The 21176-nt window shown below is 43.2% G+C and overlaps 1 protein-coding gene across 1 annotated transcript in view; it reads right to left on the bottom strand.

Annotated features, from left to right (window-relative positions):
* LOC139418856 (sorbin and SH3 domain-containing protein 2-like) overlaps positions 1-21176 on the bottom strand; it is a 109220-nt gene that overhangs the window by 49852 nt on the left and 38192 nt on the right. Inside the window, exon 3 of the mRNA XM_071168612.1 lies at positions 7702-7757. Within this exon, the coding sequence (XP_071024713.1) occupies positions 7702-7711 (10 nt within the window). The 5' untranslated portion in view covers positions 7712-7757. The remainder of the gene's footprint in view (positions 1-7701; positions 7758-21176) is intronic.

The following is a 21176-nucleotide window of genomic DNA, read 5'->3' as shown; positions in this document are numbered from 1 at the left end:
GAGCACTGTGCAAGCGATAATATTGAAATGGAAGGAGTATCAGACCACTGCAAATCTACCAAGACCTGGCCGTCCCTCTAAACTTTCAGCTCATACAAGGAGAAGACTGATCAGAGATGCAGCCAAGAGGCCCATGATCACTCTGGATGAACTGCAGAGATCTACAGCTGAGGTGGGAGACTCTGTCCATAGGACAACAATCAGTCGTATATTGCACAAATCTGGCCTTTATGGAAGAGTGGCAAGAAGAAAGCCATTTCTTAAAGATATCCATAAAAAGTGTCATTTAAAGTTTGCCACAAGCCACCTGGGAGACACACCAAACATGTGGAAGAAGGTGCTCTGGTCAGATGAAACCAAAATTGAACTTTTTGGCAACAATGCAAAACGTTATGTTTGGCGTAAAAGCAACACAGCTCATCACCCTGAACACACCATAGCCACTGTCAAACATGGTGGTGGCAGCATCATGGTTTGGTCCTGCTTTTCTTCAGCAGGGACAGGGAAGATGGTTAAAATTGATGGGAAGATGGATGGAGCCAAATACAGGACCATTCTGGAAGAAAACCTGATGGAGTCTGCAAAAGACCTGAGACTGGGACGGAGATTTGTCTTCCAACAAGACAATGATCCAAAACATAAAGCAAAATCTACAATGGAATGGTTCAAAAATAAACATATCCAGGTGTTAGAATGGCCAAGTCAAAGTCCAGACCTGAATCCAATCGAGAATCTGTGGAAAGAACTGAAAACTGCTGTTCACAAATGCTCTCCATCCAACCTCACTGAGCTCGAGCTGTTTTGCAAGGAGGAATGGGAAAAAATGTCAGTCTCTCGATGTGCAAAACTGATAGAGACATACCCCAAGCGACTTACAGCTGTAATCGCAGCAAAAGGTGGCGCTACAAAGTATTAACTTAAGGGGGCTGAATAATTTTGCACGCCCAATATTTCAGTTTTTGATTTGTTAAAAAAGTTTGAAATATCCAATAAATGTCGTTCCACTTCATGATTGTGTCCCACTTGTTGTTGATTCTTCACAAAAAATACAGTTTTATATCTTTATGTTTGAAGCCTGAAATGTGGCAAAAGGTCGCAAATTTCAAGGGGGCCGAATACTTTCGCAAGGCACTGTATATGAAATACAAATGGTAAAGAGAGAAATAGTCCTATAATAACTACAACCTAAAACGTCTTACCTGGGAATATTGAAGACTCATGTTCAACGGAACCACCAGCTTTCATATGTTCTCATGTTCTGATTAAGGAACTGAAACGTTAGCTTTTTTGCTTGGCAAATATTGCACTTTTGCTTTCTTCTACAACACTTTGTTTTTGCATTATTTAAACCAAATTGAGCATATTATATTAAGTTAAAATAAAAGTGTTCATTCAGTATTGCTGTAATTGTCATTATTACAAATATATATATATATATATATAATAAATAAAATTGGCCGATTCATCTGTACCGGCTTTTTTGGTATCAGTTTGGGCGTTGCAAAATCATAATCGGTCGACCTCTAATTTACAGTGTTTGGAAACGATTACAGCCTCGAGTCGTCTTGGGAATGACGCTATAAGCAGATCCTCTCAGGCTCTGTCAGGTTGGATGGGGAGTGTCGCTGCACAGCTATTTCCAGGTCTCTCCAGAGATGTTTGATCAGGTTCAAGTCCGGACTCTGGCTCGGCAACTCGGCATTCAGAGACTTGTCCCGAAGCCACTCCCGTGTTGTCTTGGCTCTGTGGTTAGGGTCGTTGTCCTGTTGGAGGGTGAACCTTTCCCCCAGTCTGAGGTCCGGAGTTCTCTGGGACAGATTTTCATCAAGGATCTCTCTGTACTTTGCTCCATTCTTCTTTCTCTCAATCCTGACTAGTCTCCCAGTCCCTGCCGCTGAAAAACATCTCCACAGCATGATGTTGCCACCACCATGCCTCACCATAGGGATGGTGCCAGGTTTCCTCTAGACATGGCGCTTGGCATTCAGGCCAAAGAGCTCAATCTTGGTTTCATCCGACTAGAGAATCTTGTTTTCCATGGTCTGAGTCCTTTAGGTGCCTTTTGGCAAACTCCAAGCAGGCTGTGATGTGCCTTTTACTGAGAAGTGGCTTCCGTCTGGCCACTCTACCATAACGGCCTGCTTGGTGGAGTGCTGCAGAGATGGTTGTCCTTCTGGAAGGTACTCCCATCTCCACAGAGGAACTCTGGAGTTCTGTCCGAGTGACCATCGGGTTCTTGGTCACCTCCCTGACCAAGGCCCTTCTCCCCTGATTGCTCAGTTTGGCCGGGTGGACAGCTCTCTTTTTTCATTTAAGAATGGTAGAGGCCACTGTGTTCTTGGGGACCTTCAATGCTGCAGAAATGTTTTGGTACCCTTCCCCAGATCTGTGCTTCGACACAATCCTGTCTCGGAGCTCTAAGGACAATTCCATCGACCTCATGGCTTGGTTTTTGATCTGACATGGACTGTCAACTGTGGGACCTTATATACTGTAGACAGGTGTGTGCCTTTACAAATCATGTCCAATCAATTGAATTTATCGCAGGTGGACTCCAATCAAGTTGTACAATGAAATCAATGGAAACAGGATTCACATAAGCTCAATTTCGAGTCTCATGGCAAAGGGTCTGAATACTTACGTAAATAAGGTATTGTTTTTATACATTTGCAAAAAATTCCAAAAATCTGTTTTCATTATGGTGTATTGTGTGTAGATTGATGAGAAAAATTATAATGAATCCATTTTAGAATACGGCTGTAACGTAAGAAAATGTGGAAAAAGTCAAGGGGTCTGAATGCTTTCCCAACGCACCGCACGTCTTATTTGCGTACAGTCAAAAGTTGCATTGCTCGACTTTGTTAGCATGGCCTTCACTTACCCCCTTCAACATCAGTGTGACTCAATGACACAGTAGTGTGTTAGGCATAAGGGTTGTGTTTTGTTGGTGTGTGTGTGTGTGTGTGTGTGTGTGTGTGTGTGTGTGTGTACCTGTAGCCAGATTGGGGACGCTCTGGACCCGCTTCGTGTGGGAGAGGGTGAGTAGCAAGGCAGCGCTGCTGCGAGCACATCCTCCACTGTCTGGGAAAGCACAGCCAGCAGCCATGGCAGCAGAAGCAGCACACACACACATGCACGCACACACACGCCAAAGCCCCCAGGAAAGAGGCAAAGCACATGCATTACAATGGCTCCATTCTCATAAGCAATGGGGACAGGAGAAGGATGACAGCTCATATCAAGATGGATGGAGGGAGTCGACTGTACTGACAAACATCATTTAACCTATAGTTGCCCCAGAAATGTAGACTCAGCAATATGATACCGTCATACCCAGTGGGGCAACTTTCTGCTATGTTGTGGTTGGTCTGTCAGCAGGAAGTTGCCACTGCGATGTCATATCGTTGACTACCTTTAAAACCGGCACGTTTGTCTGTTTGTGTCCACTCTCTTAGGTTGTCAATATCAAATCAAAGTTTGTCACGTGCGCCGAATACAACAGGTGAAACAGGTGACCTTACAGTGAAATGCTTACTTAGAGGCTCTAACCAATGGTGCGCAAAAAAAGGTGTGTGTGTGTGTGTGTGTGTGTGTGTGTGTGTGTGTGTGTGGGTAAGTAAAGAAATAAAACAGTAAAAAGACATTTGAAAAAAGAGTAGCAATGCTATATACAGACACCTGTTAGTCAGGCTTATTGAGGTATTATGAACATGTAGGTATGGTTAAAGTGACTATGCAGATATGATAAACAGAGAGTAGCAGCAGCGTAAAAGAGGGGTTGACGGGTGGTGAGACACAATGCAGATAGCCCGGTTAGCCAATGTGCGGGAGCACTGGTTGGTCGGGCCAATTTAGGTAGTATGTACATGAATGTATAGTTAAAGTGACTATGCATATAAGATAAACAGAGAATAGCAGCAGCGTAAAAGAGGGGTTGGGGGGGCACACAATGCAAATAGTCCGGGTAGGGGTCTTATGGATTGGGGGGAAAAAACTGTTGAGAAGCCTTTTTGTCCTAGACTTGGCACTCCGGTACCGCTTGCCATGCGGTACAAACAAGTAGAACTGTGAAGGCAGCTAAAAGACTGTGGATGATTTTATTTTTTTGTCTTTGTCTTTGACAATTTTTAGGGCCTTCCTCCAGACACCGCCTGGTGTAGAGGTCCTGGATGGCAGGCATCCCAGTGATGTACTGGGCCGTACGCACTACCCTCTGAAGTGCCTTGCGGTCGGAGGCCGAGCAATTGCCGTACCAGGCAGTGATGCAACCGGTCAGGATGCTCTCGATTTGCAGCTGTTGAACCTTTTGAGGATCTCAGGACCCATGCCAAATCATTTTAGTTTCCTGAGGGGGAATAGGCTTTGTCGTGCCCTCTTCACGACTGTCTTGGTGTGTTTGGACCAATCTAGTTTGTTGTTGATGTGGACACCAAGGAACTTGAAGCTCTCAACCTGCTCCACTACAGCCCCGTCGATGAGAATGGGGACGTGCTTGGTGCTCCTTTTCCTGTAGTCCACAATCCTTAGTCTTGCTTACGTTGAGGGATAGGTTGTTATTCTGGTACCACCTGGCCAGGTCTCTGACCTCCTCCCTATAGGCTGTCTCGTCGTTGTCGGTGATCAGCACACTGTTGTGTCGTCAGCAAACTTAATGATGGTGTTGGAGTCGTGCCTGGCCATGCAGTCATGGGTGAACAGGGACTACAGGAGGGGACTGAGCACGCACCCCTGGGGAGCTCCAGTGTTGAGGATCAGCGTGGCAGATGTGTTGCTACCTACCCTCACCGCCTGGGGGCGGCCTGTCAGGAAGTCCAGGATCCAGTTGCAGAGGGAGGTGTTTAGTCCCAGGATCCTTAGCTTGGTGATGAGCTTTGAGGGTACTATGGTGTTGAGCGCTGAGCTGTAGTCAATGAACAGCATTCTCACATAGCGTGCGTTCCTTTTGTCCAGGTGGGAAAGGGCAGTGTGGAGTGCAATAGAGATTGCATCATCTGTGGATCTGTTTGGGCGGTATGCAAATTGGAGTGTGTCTAGGGTTTCTGGGATAATGGTGTTGATGTGAGCCATTACCAGCCTTTCAAAGTACTTCATGGCTACGATCGTGAGTGCTACAGTCTGTAGTAATTTAGGCAGGTAGCCTTTGTGTTCTTGGGCACAGGGACTATGGTGGTCTGCTTGAATCATGTCGGTATTACAGACTCAATCAGGGACATGTTGAAGATGTCAGTGAAGACACCTGCCAGTTGGTCAGCAAATGCCCGGAGCACACGTCCTGGTAATCTGTCTGGCCCCGCAGCCTTGTGTATGTTGACCTGTTTAAAGGTCTTACTCACGTCGGCTACGGAGAGCGTGATCACACAGTCGACCGGAACAGCTGAGGGTCTCATGCATGCCTCAGTGTTGCTTGCCTCGAAGCGAGCATAGAAGTGATTTAGCTCGTCTGGTAGGCTCGTATCACTGGGAAGCTCGCGGCTGTGCTTCCCTTTGTAGTCTATAATAGTTTGCAAGCCCTGCCACATCCGACAAGCGTTGGAGTCTATGTAGTATGATTCAATCTTAGCCCTGTATTGACGCTTTGCCTGTTTGATGGTTCATCGCAGGGCATATAGGGATTTCTTGTAAGCTTCCGTGTTAGAGTCCCTCACCTTGAAAGCGGCAGCTCTACCCTTTAGCTCAGTGCGAATGTTCTGGTTGGGGTATGTACGTACAGTCACTGTGGGGACGACGTCCTCAATGCACTTATTGATAAAGCCAGTGACTGATGTGGTGTATTCCTCAATGTCATCGGAAGAATCCTGGAACATGTTCCAGTCTGTGATAGCAAAGCAGTCCTGTAGTTTAGCATCTGCTTCATCTGACCATTTTTTATAGACTGAGTCACTGGTGCTTCCTGCTTTAATTTTTGCTTGTAAGCAGGAATCAGGAGGAGTTGTGGTCGGATTTACCAAATGGGGGGCGAGGGAGAGCTTTGTACGCGTCTCTGTGTGTGGAGTACAGGTGATCTAGAATGTTTTTTTGCCTATGATTGCACGTTGGCGAGTAATATTGACGGTAACGGCAGCTTTCCTAGTTGTCTTCTGCGGGTCCGGACGAGGCATCTGGCTCTTCGTCCTCTGCGTCGCTTCCTTTTACGAATAATTGGGATGTCTGCCCTGTGGGGTGTTTGGAGAATATAATATCGTGTGAGTCCTGCTTGTTGTTGTTGTTGTTGTTGAAGAAATCTTCTTCTAATCTGAGGTGAGTGATCGCTGTCCTGATATCCAGAAGCTCTTTTCTTCCGAAAGATAAAGTTGCAGAAACATTATGTACAAAATAATTTACAAATATTGCAGATAAAAAAACACATAATAGCACAATTGGTTAGGAGACCGTAAAACGGCGGCCATCTCCTCCGGCGCCATTTTTCACACCCGAATATACCGAATATAACCAAAACTATAAACAAGACTCTAGAACAATCATCGGCAAAAACCTATCTGAAACGATTTTATGTTTGTTTACATTCTGGTTGATTCAGGCATGCAGTAAACACACAGCAATTAAAACGTCCCCCTTCCTACTTCATATGAACTGTGACCTCAGCGCAGATTAATGTTCATGCTTGCTTGGTCATCGAGTAATGAAACGCTGTTCATTTCTCCAAGAGGGCACAGAATCCCTCCGCATGCAAAACGTTTCAGCACACCCTGCCATTACGAAGGTAAGGGAATCAAAAATAAATCCCCACAACGGGGCAATGTTCCGTACGCAAACACCGTGGAATGTTCCGTGACTCAATAACCCGTGATGTAAACATTTACCAAAGCTGAAGCAAAACTCTGATTGCAATGTCATGGAAACTTAATGAGAGCATATGCCTGGTGGACTTGATAAGAGCATTCTAGATTGTGCGGAGGATATTGGCACTTCGATAGATCTTGTGCTGTAAACAATTACCATAGCAGGAACAAATCAAGACTTTCATTGGCAGAGTAACAGAGGGCGTAGGAGTGTAATAACACTAAGTGAATGATTCGTCATCATAGCTACTGTAGTGAAATACTCTATACATTTTGGGATGCGGGCCAAGTTTAAGATGGAGCTTTGGAGGCCGATTTATGAATGAGAGGAATTACGTGGGTGTATAAGAAGACCATAAAGCAATGCAATATGTGTAATGCCTCTATGCCTCCACATTATAGAGCAGGGGAGGCCATCCCTCCTCCTATATAGCTTTTTTTTTGGGGGGGGGGGCAGCTGCTGGTTTGTTACAGCAGGGTTGGCGTGAAACCCTGCAGGAGACTAGCTCTCCAGGAAGAAAGTGTACTCCCTTGCTAAATAATGTTGAATTGATCAAGATCGGAATCGCCCGTCCTTCACAGGATGTCCACACTTACAGCTCTAAAAGCCTTCAAACAGATCATTTGTTATTTTCTGAAACAAGAGGAGGTCCTGTTTTGCGAACTTACTTCAATCTGAATCGTCAAATCAAATGAGTTGGTTGAAATAAAAAAAACTATGAATTAAATGTTACATTTTGCTTAGCTATGCAACTCCGACAGCAAGCAATATTCAACAGCTGGCAAATGTTTTAAAAAAAAACATTGATATGAATGGTTAAAATGATTCAGATCAGACACAGCGGAATGCCTCGAGTTCAACATCCTAGTGTGTGTGTGTGCACATGTGTTGCGTAGTGTTTAAAAGAGGCATATCACATACCTGTATTCATGTTGAAGAGGTCTCCTAACAGTTCCACCGTAGCTGGGTACACTTTCCTGGAATAAAGGAATCAGAGATAGAGGTTAGATTATTACCCACTGTAATGCCCTCAGAGAAACAGAAATCCTACTTCTCTTTCACATTACCTGGTGCAAGTCAGTTTGACATGCCATACAAACTGCCAATGTGTATTTGTGAAATGGACATTGTGAATAACAAATCAATTCCATCAGGAATAACTTGAGACAAAATCTAAAATCTTTAAGGGGGAGATTGTTATTACAAAAAGCAGTGCAGTTCTAAAAATAGACAATTTCCTCAAATAGTTCCAACATTCATTCCTTCCATTGGCGTTATGGCAGCAGTTTTAGTTCAGGCTCAATAGTGCTTGTAGTTTAAAATGAACATTAAATCTTGGTTCTTTGTGTTTGTCTTGACTTCAGAATCAGGTTGATTACTGCTTGGCTGGACACCAGTCCACGCAGTCATACCGTGGCTAGGGAAGCAGTATCTTTCTGCATTTTTTTATTATATATATTATTTTACTCTGTTTTCTCCCTAATTTCGTGGTATTCAATACAGTCGTCTCATCGCTGCAACTCCCGTACAGACTCGGAAGAGGCGAAGGTCGAGAGCAGTGTGTCCTCCGAAACACGACCCAGCCAAGCCGCACTGCTTCTTGACACAATACCCACTTAACCCGAAAGCCGGCCGCACCAATGTGTCGTGTTGGAGGAAACACCGTACACTGCACTGCGCCCGGCCCGCCACAGGAGTCGGTAGTGTGCGATGGGACAAGGACACCCCTGCCGACCAAGCCCTCTCCTAACCGGGACGATGCTGGGCCAATTGTGAGCCGCCTCATGAGTCTACCGGTCGCGGCCGGCTGCAACAGAGCCTGGACTCGAGCCCAGCATCTCTAGTGGCACAGCTAGCACTGTGATGCAGTGCCTTAGACCACTGCGCCACTCGGGAAGCCCTAGCAGTATCTCTATAGAGTAGCTCCTGCATTTGAGTATCAAAAGCAAGTAGTCGTGGAATGTGAAATGTTTTCATTTTCCTTCCGTTAAAATATATATATATATATATATATATATATATATATATATATATATATATATATATATATATATATATATATATATATATATATATATATTGTATGAGGAAACCCCCTTGAGTTTTGCAGCTCATTTCCCAGGGGGACCTAACAAGAAACAAATATATCCAATTTATTGTTGTAACAAAATAAAAATTTAGGAATTCCACCAAACATGTGGATGATATGACTTGAACTTGAAGCACTGAAAATATTATACATGGATAACTGAATGTATTAATCTATAAAATATTGTATAATATTATAAGCTAAACATAGACCATCACACAAAAGACCAGACAAAAATATACTTTAAATCAAATCAAATTTTATTTGTCACATACACATGGTTAGCAGATGTTAATGCGAGTGTAGCGAAATGCTTGTGGTGTAGCGAAATGCTTGACTGAGCACAAGGGCTCTGTCACAAGTTAGAGCCACGGATACATAACTAGTTATGACAGAGTGCCAAACAGAGGGACGGGCAGAAACAAACTGGTTCACTTTATGGAGTATTGAGCTGATCAAAATCAATTAGTGTATCTCAGACCCGACACGTCTTTATGCATCCTCCCTGCCACGCTGTCGACTGGAAACAAAGCTAACCTTACTTTAAATGATGAGGCCATTTCCAACTTACAACAACAGGGTAGGTATCTTCCACAGAATATCCCTGGCAGATGGAGCAAAATATCACCTTTGTATGACAGATATTCTCTTTGAGGAACATACAAACAAATAGGAGATACTCAATGTCCATGCTGTCATACTGGAATAACACCCTGATAAGGGACTGATAAGTGGTACAGGCCGACAGTACAGCTACTTAACTGTACTGTCTGTACCCGTACCAAACATACACTGTGACGGCCCCTCCCTGCTCTGTCGACTGGGTTTTGCTGTGCTTACTTCATGCTGGAGATTGGTGGGCGGAGTAGGAGAGGTGAGCGGAGCTGGGAGGGTCATCAGTGCTGATGGGGCACACCTGTGAAAGATCAGCTGTGACATAAAGCCACTGTTTCCCCATTCAGCAAGACTATCCTCTCTCCACGCATACTTATGGTTGTTTCGTTGTGGTTTTGGCAGGTGACACCTAATTTACTGACCGCACAACCAGAGCTGGGACCACCAGGCTATACAATAGGTAAGCAGGGGCAGGAAATTTGAACTCCAGGAAGTTGGTGACAATAGCAGCAGTATAGATCAGGTCTGAAATGTATCCAATGGAGGTCTGGGGGCCCACCTGAGGATGATGACCCTGTCCTTGAGTCACATCCCAGTACATCTGCTGCGGACGGGAGGGGACAACCTGGTCCACTGAGGTTTGATGACTATCTTACCTGTGAGCCAGCTACAGTCTGTGGCTTAAAGTTCCTATACCCAGCGGTGCCCACGCAGGGCTGGTTGAACCCATCCCGGTATGGCCGTGAGGAGTGTGCTTGCCTCTCAACGGGTGCAGTGGTAGTAGCAAGAGATTCCAGGTGAGATTGGCAGTCTTCGTCCCACAGTAGGGATTCTGCCAGGTTTGGGGAGACGGGTGTAAGCTGATGAGACACAGGGTTGCTGTAGAGACAGCTCCAGTCGGAGTAGAACTGCTGACCATCATCACACTGAATCCGAGTCTGGTCGGGACCTTAAGGGAGGGGACTATTGGGCGAGGTAGGCACTTTGCATCTCCTCTTCCAAAAGTTGGGAATGTTTACTTTATTTATGGAATAAATTCATTTTTGTTATATACTCAGTGTGTGGTTTCCCATTGTTAGGTACAATCTTGAGCCAGGTTGTAACACCAAATGTAATTCCTTAATAGTGTAAAGACATGACCTAGATGATAAATCGGCTCTGAAAATACCCTTGTCCATGGAAAAAAGGCCCTGATGGAAAGTTCAGGCCTTACCCGACAAAGGCGACAGTCGGTGTGCGCGCACGTATGAGTATGTGTGTACGTGTTTTTATGCGCGTGTGTGTTTGTGTGTATGTACAGTGCCTTCAGAAAGTATTCACACCCCCCATAATGTCAAAATGGAATTTAGAAATGAATGTAAAATTAAAAGCTGAAATGTCTTGAGTGAATAAGTATTCAACCCCTTTGTTATTGCAAGCCTAAATAAGTTCAGGAGTAAAAATGTGCTTAAATTGCATAATGAAGTTGCTTGGACTCATTCAGTGTTCAATAATAGTGGTTACCATTTTTGAATGACTACCCCATCTCTGTATTCACATATACAGTTATCTGCAAGGTGCCTCAATCGAGTAGTGAATTTCAAAACACAGATTAATCCACTGACCAGCAAGGTTTTTCAAGAAGGGCACTAATTGGTAGATGTGAAGAAAATAAATGAAAAAAGAGAGAATATATTTTTGAGCACGATGAAGTTATTAACTAGACTTTGGCTGGTGCATCAATACACCCAGTCACTACAAATATACAGGCGTTCTTCCTAACTCAGTTGCCAGAGAGGAAGAAAACTGCTCAGGGATTCACCATGAGGAAAATGTTGATTTTAAAACAGAGTTTAATGGCTGTGATAGGAGAAAACTGAAGATGGATCCCCAACATTACCAACCTAAATGACAAACTGAAAACAAGGAAGCCTGTACAGAATAAAAATATTCCAAAAACATGCATCCTGTTTGCAACAAGGCACTTAAGTAATACTGCAGCAAAAATAGTGGAAAAAAAACGATTTGTCCTGAATACGTTTGGGGCAAATCCAACACATCACTGAGTACCACTCTCCATATTTTCAAGCATGGTGGTGGCTGCATCCCGTTATGCGTATGCTTGTTATCAGCAAGGGTTAGGGTTAGGGTTAGGGAGGTTTTTAAAGATAAAAATGAAAGTAATACAGCTATAAGCAGAGGCAAAATCCTAGAGGAATACCTGGTTCAGCCTGCTGTTGAACAGACACTGAGACAAATTCCCCTTTCAGCAGGACAATAACCTAAAACACAAGGCCAAATCTATACGGGAGTTGCCAAAATGACATTTTGACTTAAAAATCGTCTAGAAAATCTGTCAAGACTTGAAAACGGTTGTCTAGCAATGATCAATAATCAACTTGACAATTTTTTTTAAATAACAAAAATGGGCTAATATTGTACAATCCAGGTGTGGAAAGCTCTTAGAGACTTACCCAAAAAGATCTACAGCTTTAAATCACTGCCAAATGTGCTTCTACAAAGTATTGACTCAGGGGTGTGAAAACTTACATTCATTTTCAATAAATTGGAGAATATTTTTTTGGGGGTCATTATGGGTTATTGTGGGTGTGAAAAACCGGTGTGAAAAAAAATCTATTTTGAATTCAGGTTGTAACAACAAAATGTGGAATAAGTCATGGGGTATGAATACTTTCTGAAGGCACAGTATGTGCATATGCGTTTCATTACTGAGGCTTTGGGCATGACAGATCCAGCTAGTGTCAGCTCACAGGGGCTGTGGCGGCGATCATACGTGTCAGATATGAAGATGGCTGCAACACACGGGCGTGAATCCTGCTAATGACACTTGCATGTGTTCAGAGATTAGCCTGGGCTTTTGTTGATAGGTATCATTCCAAGATGTGTTCAAGCGCATGTCCCCATGTTTGAAAGGTAGAATCTGTACAATGATCTGCTCTTCAATGGCCATTTCAAATGATGTGAACCTCGACTCATAATGATAGGCTTGTACACCAATTGATTCTAGAAGAATAGAATTTGTAAATGCCTTATGACAAACACCTAATTCAGCTACTTAACTATTCACCCAGACCCACTATTAGTTTAAATGAGAACGTGTTAGTGCTGGGTTAGAACTAAAATGTGCAGCCTGGAGGGTACCCCTAAACCGGAGTTGAAAAACACTGTCCTATGAAACACCATCACTCCATTATTTATAGCCAACCATTTATAGTAAATGGTCCACAAAGAAGCTAAACAAAAGGCAATGCACAGTAATGTCTTAAATCACAAGCCTTGTAAACGTTTTGTTTACAAATGCACAAGTTAGCAGTCGTGACACAGATGATTAGGTTAGCCACAGAGAGATGTTACTAGGCAGAGGGCACAGAATTGGCACGAGGAAAGCCGCCACGGAACCATTTTAGTGCACTCAAAGTTCGCCGATCAAAAGTGTTTTTTTCTCCCCAAGCTAAATTAGAGAAAAATCTTTATGTGCCAATAGAATATAGCCAAAATGGCAAACCTCAACCAGTCAGGCGAGAGCAAATGTTCAAGCTCAAATTATTTGAAAGATTTCCCATAGTATTGTAACCTAGGTCTGCATGCTGGTCCTTTTCATCAGTATGACAGTATTGTAACCTAGGTCTGCATGCTGGTCCTTTTCATCAGTATGACAGTATTGTAACCTAGGTCTGCATGCTGGTCCTTTTCATCAGTATGACAGTATTGTAACCTACTGTAGGTCTGCATGCTGGTCCATTTCATCAGTTTGACAGTATTATAACCTACCGTAGGTCTGCATGCTGGTCCTTTTCATCAGTATGACAGTATTGTAACCTACTGTAGGTCTGCGTGCAGGTCCTTTTCATCAGTATGACAGTATTTTAACCTAGGTCTGCATGCTGGTCCTTTTCATCAGTTTGACAGTATTCTAACCTAGGTCTGCTTGCTGGTCCAGTTCATCAGTTTGAAAGCCGAGAGGCTCATTTTAAAAGGTTTCCCCCCAAATGCTGATAATTGCCCTCTTATTAGCATGCTTATAGGGGTACATTGTAAACAAACTCCTTTTGAAGTAAATGGTGATATTGCCTTGTGTGGTGACTCGAGTAATGGTTGGGGTCACATGCACACTCTTTACTGCATTGCCTCAGATGGCTGTCAACACAGATCCTCCCCACCATAGCGCTGCTTCTTGAATCTAGTCTGCTTGAATAGAATGTGAGCCATGTCATTGAGTAATGTCATTGAGGCTGTAAAACAGCAATTTTCTAGTAGATCACTATTTCAAACGGTTTACTTAAGCTAGGGCCACACAGACCAGTCCAGTTGAGTTGGATCATCTCAGGAGGTCTGTGTGGCCTACCATACAAGCAATAGTGGTTTAGTTCAGATACAGGAAGATACGTTTTCAGGGGATTGACTTCAAAAGTGGTAGCCAACATTTAAACATTAGGGCAATTACATGATAATGGAATTACGCTTTGACTCCGATTTTTCACTTTTAAATGTGTGCCAAACAAAAAAACTAAGTTGAACAAAATCATGTAAAACTCTATGCACAAGGACTAATTTGAACAATTTCCACTGAACATTCACGCAAAAGCACATTTACGGGAAGAACTATGCAGATGCAAAGTTTGGAAACTTTGAAAAATACGTAAAAATCTCCCTCAGTTCTTTGTGCGACCATGTTTTCCAAAAACTCATACAGTGCCTTGCGAAAGTAATCGGCCCCCTTGAACTTTGCGACCTTTTGCCACATTTCAGGCTTCAAACATAAAGATATAAAACTGTATTTTTTTGTGAAGAATCAACAACAAGTGGGACACAATCATGAAGTGGAACGACATTTATTGGATATTTCAAACTTTTTTAACAAATCAAAAACTGAAAAATTGGGCGTGCAAAATTATTCAGCCCCTTTACTTTCAGTGCAGCAAACTCTCTCCAGAAGTTCAGTGAGGATCTCTGAATGATCCAATGTTGACCTAAATGACTATTGATGATAAATACAATCCACCTGTGTGTAATCAAGTCTCCGTATAAATGCACCTGCACTGTGATAGTCTCAGAGGTCCGTTAAAAGCGCAGAGAGCATCATGAAGAACAAGGAACACACCAGGCAGGTCCGAGATACTGTTGTGAAAAAGTTTAAAGCCGGATTTGGATACAAAAAGATTTCCCAAGCTTTAAAGATCCCAAGGAGCACTGTGCAAGATAATATTGAAATGGAAGGTGTATCAGACCACTGCAAATCTACCAAGACCTGGCCGTCCCTCTAAACTTTCAGCTCATACAAGGAGAAGACTGATCAGAGATGCAGCCAAGAGGCCCATGATCACTCTGGATGAACTGCAGAGATCTACAGCTGAGGTGAGAGACTCTGTCCATAGGACAACAATCAGTCATATATTGCACAAATCTGGCCTTTATGGAAGAGTGGCAAGAAGAAAGTCATTTCTTAAAGATATCCATAAAAAGTGTTGTTTAAAGTTTGCCACAAGCCACCTGGGAGACACACCAAACATGTGGAAGAAGGTGCTCTGGTCAGATGAAACCAAAATTTAACTTTTTGGCAACAATGCAAAACGTTATGTTTGGCGTAAAAGCAACACAGCTGAACACACCATCCCCACTGTCAAACATGGTGGTGGCAGCATCATGGTTTGGGCCTGCTTTTCTTCAGCAGGGACAGGGAAGATGGTTAAAATTGATGGGAAGATGGATGGAGCCAAATACAGGACCATTCTGGAAGAAAACCTGATGGAGTCTGCAAAAGACCTGAGACTGGGACGGAGATATGTCTTCCAACAAGACAATGATCCAAAACATAAAGCAAAATCTACAATGGAATGGTTCAAAAATAAACATATCCAGGTGTTAGAATGGCCAAGTCAAAGTCCAGACCTGAATCCAATCGAGAATCTGTGGAAAGAACTGAAAACTGCTGTTCACAAATGCTCTCCATCCAACCTCACTGAGCTCGAGCTGTTTTGCAAGGAGGAATGGGAAAAAATGTCAGTCTCTCGATGTGCAAAACTGATAGAGACATACTCCAAGCGACTTACAGCTGTAATTGCAGCAAAAGGTGGCGCTACAAAGTATTCACTTAAGGGGGCTGAATAATTTTGCACGCCCAATTTTTCAGTTTTTGATTTGTTAAAAAAGTTTGAAATATCCAATAAATGTCGTTCCACTTCATGATTGTGTCCCACTTGTTGTTGATTCTTCACAAAAAATACAGTTTTATATCTTTATGTTTAAAGCCTGAAATGTGGCAAAAGGTCGCAAAGTTCAAGGGGGCCGAATACTTTCGCAAGGCACTGTATCTGCTCTGAAATAAGACTCAAAGATGTCAGCAGAAATAATGGTGTGTCAGCTATGACATGACACCTGGACTTTGAACACATCTTTTTTGGTTATTGAACTACAGTAAGTGAAGTGGATTTACACTTGGTAACAGAATTCTGGTAAGGGAATTACATCGTGGGTCCCTCATTTGTACAGAAATTCATAATTTTGCATTTCTGGGTATTATACTACACATTGGCTAATGGTGTTATAAGCTCCGCTCTCAAACAAGACCACATTTGGTTGTGCCTGCCCATACCATAACCCCACCTCCACCATGGTGAACATCAGCAAACCGCCATACTGCGGTTGTGAGGCCGGTTGGACGTACTGCCAAATTCTCTAAAACAACTTTAAAGGCGGCTTATGGTAGAGAATTTAACATTCAATTCTCTGGCAACAGCTCTGGTGGACATTCCTGTTGTCAGAATGCCAATTGCACGATCCCTCAACTTGAGACATCGGTGGCATTGTGTTGTGATAAAACTGCACATTTTAGAGTGGCACAAGGTGCACATGTGTAATGGCCGTGCTGTTTAATCAGCTTCTTGATATGCCACACCTGTGGTGGATGGATTATTTTAGCAAAGGAGAAATGCTCACTAACAGGGATGTAAACACATTTGTGTACTTTTATTTCACCTCATGACATGTTTATATTGACATGTTGCATGTATATTTTTGTTCAGTCTAGTTGGCAGAGGTCTTTACTTCAGCTTTATTGTGTTTCTAATCCCTTTGAAATACTTTTTCTGGCAGATGTTGTCAAAGACCCCTTTTCCGTCTGTTTGACTAGAAATCAAAACCTTTGCTCATTCCTCATTTTAGGATGGAAAATGGTTGAAAATTGTGTATATATATATATATATATATATATATATATATATATATATATATATATATATATATATATATATATATATATATATGCATTCATTTCTAAAATATTGACTCGTAGCTTTCATTTGACACCCACTTTGACATGCTCCTATGAACTTCACATATTGGTTCTCATGGGTCCTTTACATGGAAATGCCCATTACCCACAATTCTTTCCTGGCAGCCAGTACAGTACATGGCAAACCACTTAGCCTCTATGCAGCATTGAAAATAGGCAAAAGGTGGCTAAAAATACAGCAGGTGAAAATGGACCCGGGAGGTTGAGAACATATTACAGCAGGAAGATGATGACTATACCAACACCCTGTCTGACTGACAGGGGAAGTGTTGCATTCTGGTTACGGCAGGAGCCAGGAGGACATCTCAATATACCAAAGATGGTCTCCACATCTGCACTGGCATTAGAGCTGAACAAGTGAAAGCAACTTACAATAGCAGGCATCCTGCACATTGCCTTCACCTATCCTGTGTTTTCAGAACATCGCAGAGGATGAGGGGAGGAAGTCACTTTCAAAAAAGGTTTATGTCCAGACACCGTTTGTTTGCTGCTCCCACAAGTGATGTTTAACTAAAAGCTACTGAAACAGCGTCTCCTCTGACATGGTTGTCATCGGGTAACCAAACCCACATGACACACAGGGAGGAAGCCATTTTTAGACTTTTTGAGATATGTGGGAAAGAGCCATCACCGGGTGACGACTCCTCCACACATCATGTCTACAAGTTAGTGACACACCACACCACACTTGTCACACGGAGGGGACTGGAAATAGAACCATCTTTTACATCCATAGGAAGACGTGAAATGGCAGTAAATACTCTCACAGTTCAATATAAGCGTGTTAATATACAAAACCTCCAACTAACTTTCAGGTGTCTCAACTTACCCTAATTAACATATACAGTAGGATTAGGTTGTTCGTGGACAACACTTTAGACAGTTGACTACAAAACGTATATTTTTGACATCTGATACAAAGTTGCTCTGCTAAAACCACAGCAGCTCAGAAATCCCCAAATGCACCATCATGGATGGATTAAAACAAAGGGTACTCTCAATAATCATTTAATGGCTGAAAAAGAGAACCTATCGATTTTGGTCCTTTTAGAACGTTAACAGATAAACAAGCTCACAGACGGCCGATAAAGCCCATCCAACAACCGAGGCCACCTCTGCTTGAACAGCAAACTGGAAAATTAATTTCTCTCCGTTTTAAAGAATGTGCGAGAGAAGCACTTAGGACTCTATTGATTTAAAAAAAAACACACGCCATATGTCTTGCCAACACAGCCAGTGTTGGTGGTGTTAGCCAAGGGGCTAGCACTGTGATGGGTTTCTATAGAGCGCCAATGATACTAGATGGTAAATGCTGCTATAAAATGGCTAGCTGTCTGTCCATTTAGAAATCTTACATGGCCACACACACACACACAAACACAAACACACACGCACACTGGGGTAAATCACGGCACCGGCGTCGTGGCTTGTCGCCATCCAAACCAGGGCCAGATTAAAAGGATCATATTTCCGGGGGACAGACCAGCGGCGACACAGCAGCTGTGGCCACCACGGCCCACAGGGGAAGTGTTATGGTGGGACACTGGATCCGAGCACACGTTCTCGCTCTCTCCCCCTCCCTCTCTGAATGTAAATAATGGTATTCAAACTTTTTAAGCTATACATTTTTTTTTTAACTTGTGTCCAATAGGAAGACATTTTTGTCTAACCCTTAATTCACAACGCAAGTTGACTGAGAGAACAACTATAATTCACAACTTGTGTCCAATTGGAATCTGGGAATACGCAGGTACACCTAAAATGTCTTTCCACACCGAGCCCCATATCCACCTGCAATTCCACTGAGTCCCCTTTGGGGGGCAGTGTCCTACACTTTGCCTACCCTACCTCTGACCCAGATAACCAGCATGGAGCCATTCCAGTGTCGAAAGCTTTAATACCTATAAAACAAGTCACAGTCTTCGTATCAGACGGTCATGGGGACGGTTGTGACAGCGGCTGTAAATATTGAGGCCTGGCGCGTACCGCTGTGATTAATCGGCGAGTGCGGCGGCGCTGTTTACGAGGCATTAGCTGCCAGCACCTGATGAATCCCCAGACGAACACATCGCCACACATCAACGGAATCATTTATCGAACAGGAAACGAGTAAGCCGGATGGGAGGATAAAAAGAGGGAGAGGGAGGGATGTGAGATAACTGCTTGATGCTCTCACCAGAGCTCCTTATTGCATGGATACATACATACACAATGTCTGAACCATTTCACTCGTAAAATGAGACTACCATGGTCGAATCGTGCCATTCTCTGCCACTGCAGTGACCACTTAACTTTGCGTCACGTGAACAGATATGCTCAGCCTCAGTGTTGCATTTCGCTGGGTCATCAGTATACAAATCTCTTCGCTTTGCGTCGACAACCAACCGAGCACCCACGTCGTTCTCCTGTGCACTTCTCATGACAAAAGGAAGACACTCCAGCACACAGCTGATCATTGATGACCCACAAACAATGTATCTCACTGTGACATTTCGGGAACTCCTCAAAATAAAACCCTCTGAGCTTCTCGGATGTCCAATGCATCACACCCCTTGGGAGCATTGGCGTACTCAGTCACACACATATGCGAACAAGTGGGGGGATTTTCCTATACAAGACGTCTTCGTCCCAGGTGATGTGCGTTTGACTATGTACGCTAGTAGGTCTTGGGCAAAAAAACATATACTTTTTGCAGACTCCTACCCAATTTCAAATGGACCCCTTTTACCCATAACCCTGAATGTTTTGGTCCGGTTTCCCGAGACACAGATCAAGCCTAGTTCAAGAACAAACAAAATAACACATTCCAAATGGAATTTCCAGGACTAGACCATTTGTGCCAGCGAAACCACCCCATAGGCCTGGGGTCCCACTGGGTGCATGTTTAGTTTGTTGCCCTAGTCCTACACAGCTGATTCAAATAACCAACTGATCATCAAGCTTTGACTATTTCAATCAGCTGTGGAGTGCTAGGGCAGACATGGGCAATTATTTTCCATGGAGGGCCACAATAGAATATATTTTTGCCATCACGGGCCAGAATCATATTACATGTGTATGACTGTGTTGACCGATATATCTACTGTAAATCACATCCAGATATGCTACTTATTTTACTTGCTTAACATGCACAGAAATAAACCACATCCATGTTCTCCTTTTGCTCAGTATTTTCATTATTAAACATGCAATGAACTACACAGAGGGAAAAGTACACTGTGCATTCAGCACCACGGACAGAACTCTTGTTAACGGGTATGCACAAAAACACTAGGAAGAGAGAGAGCTCAACATTACATTTCAACTCCTCAGTGTGAGGAGTGATGTCTCTGATGGGCATTGACTAGAGCAGTGAAGTCAGGTATAGTTTCGGACGTCGCTATGATTGCTGAGAGGTGAGAGTCAGTAAGAGATCTATGCCTTGACTTTTTATATTTCATCCCTGAAAATGTCTGTTGACCCAAAAGGTACATCTTTGGAAAGTGTTGTTCATTAAGAGATGCATAGAACCTCGTCAGTGACATTGCTTTGAATAGTTCTCCAATCACTGCATCAGAGTAAAGATCGATAAGCTCAAGATGCAAGTCAGCATTACAGCATGTCATTTTCCAACACTTTGAAATCCTCAAAACGATGAGAAAACTCCAGGTTCAAAGAACGCAGCAGTGATGTATACTTCTCCTGCTGGTCTACTGATAGGGAACAGACTAGTAGTGTCGGAAGCTGGGTGAGATTGTTGTCTTCTATTTGGCCGGTCAGGATGAGTCATTTTCATTTGAAGGCTTTGACAAGCCTGTACATCTGATGTACAAAAAGGCCCTTCCCTTGTAGTTTGGAATTCAGTTTATTCATGAGGGCCATGATATCCACGGTGAAGGCCAAATCTGCCAACCATTCTTTATCTTGCAGTTGAGGGAAATCCACATATTTTCCTTTCATTTGTAAAAACTCAGCAATCTCTCACTTCAGGTCCTACACCCTTTTAAGCACCTTCCCCAAACTCAGCCATCTCACGTTTGTGTGATAGGGGAGATCTGCATGACCCGACTCTGTCTCTTCCAACAGTGAGACAAACTGCCTGTGATTTAAATATTTGTCTGTTATGAAGTTTACCACTTTACTATCGCAAATTCATTATGTGATCTGAGCATGATTCTGCGGGCCGTATTGAAATCAGGTTGCGGGCTGCATACGGCCCCCGGGCCGGCCTTTGCATCAAAATTCCATTAAGAATGATTTGTTTGTCCAGGACTAGGCTTAATCTGTGCCTAGTCCGGGGGGAGGGCGGGGCAAGACAGTTTGGGAAACCTTGGTGTAGAGGATATATTGCATGGATCGGATAGTTGTCAGGCTAAGAGAGCAATGTGGAGCTATTAAAATGTTGCTTTAGAAGCAATGTTC

Source organism: Oncorhynchus clarkii, chromosome 10 (genome assembly GCF_045791955.1).
Source record: "Oncorhynchus clarkii lewisi isolate Uvic-CL-2024 chromosome 10, UVic_Ocla_1.0, whole genome shotgun sequence".
Classification (NCBI taxonomy): Eukaryota; Metazoa; Chordata; class Actinopteri; order Salmoniformes; family Salmonidae; genus Oncorhynchus; species Oncorhynchus clarkii.
The sequence above is the reverse complement of the archived record's forward strand: the minus strand, read 5'-3'. Positions and strand labels throughout refer to the sequence as shown.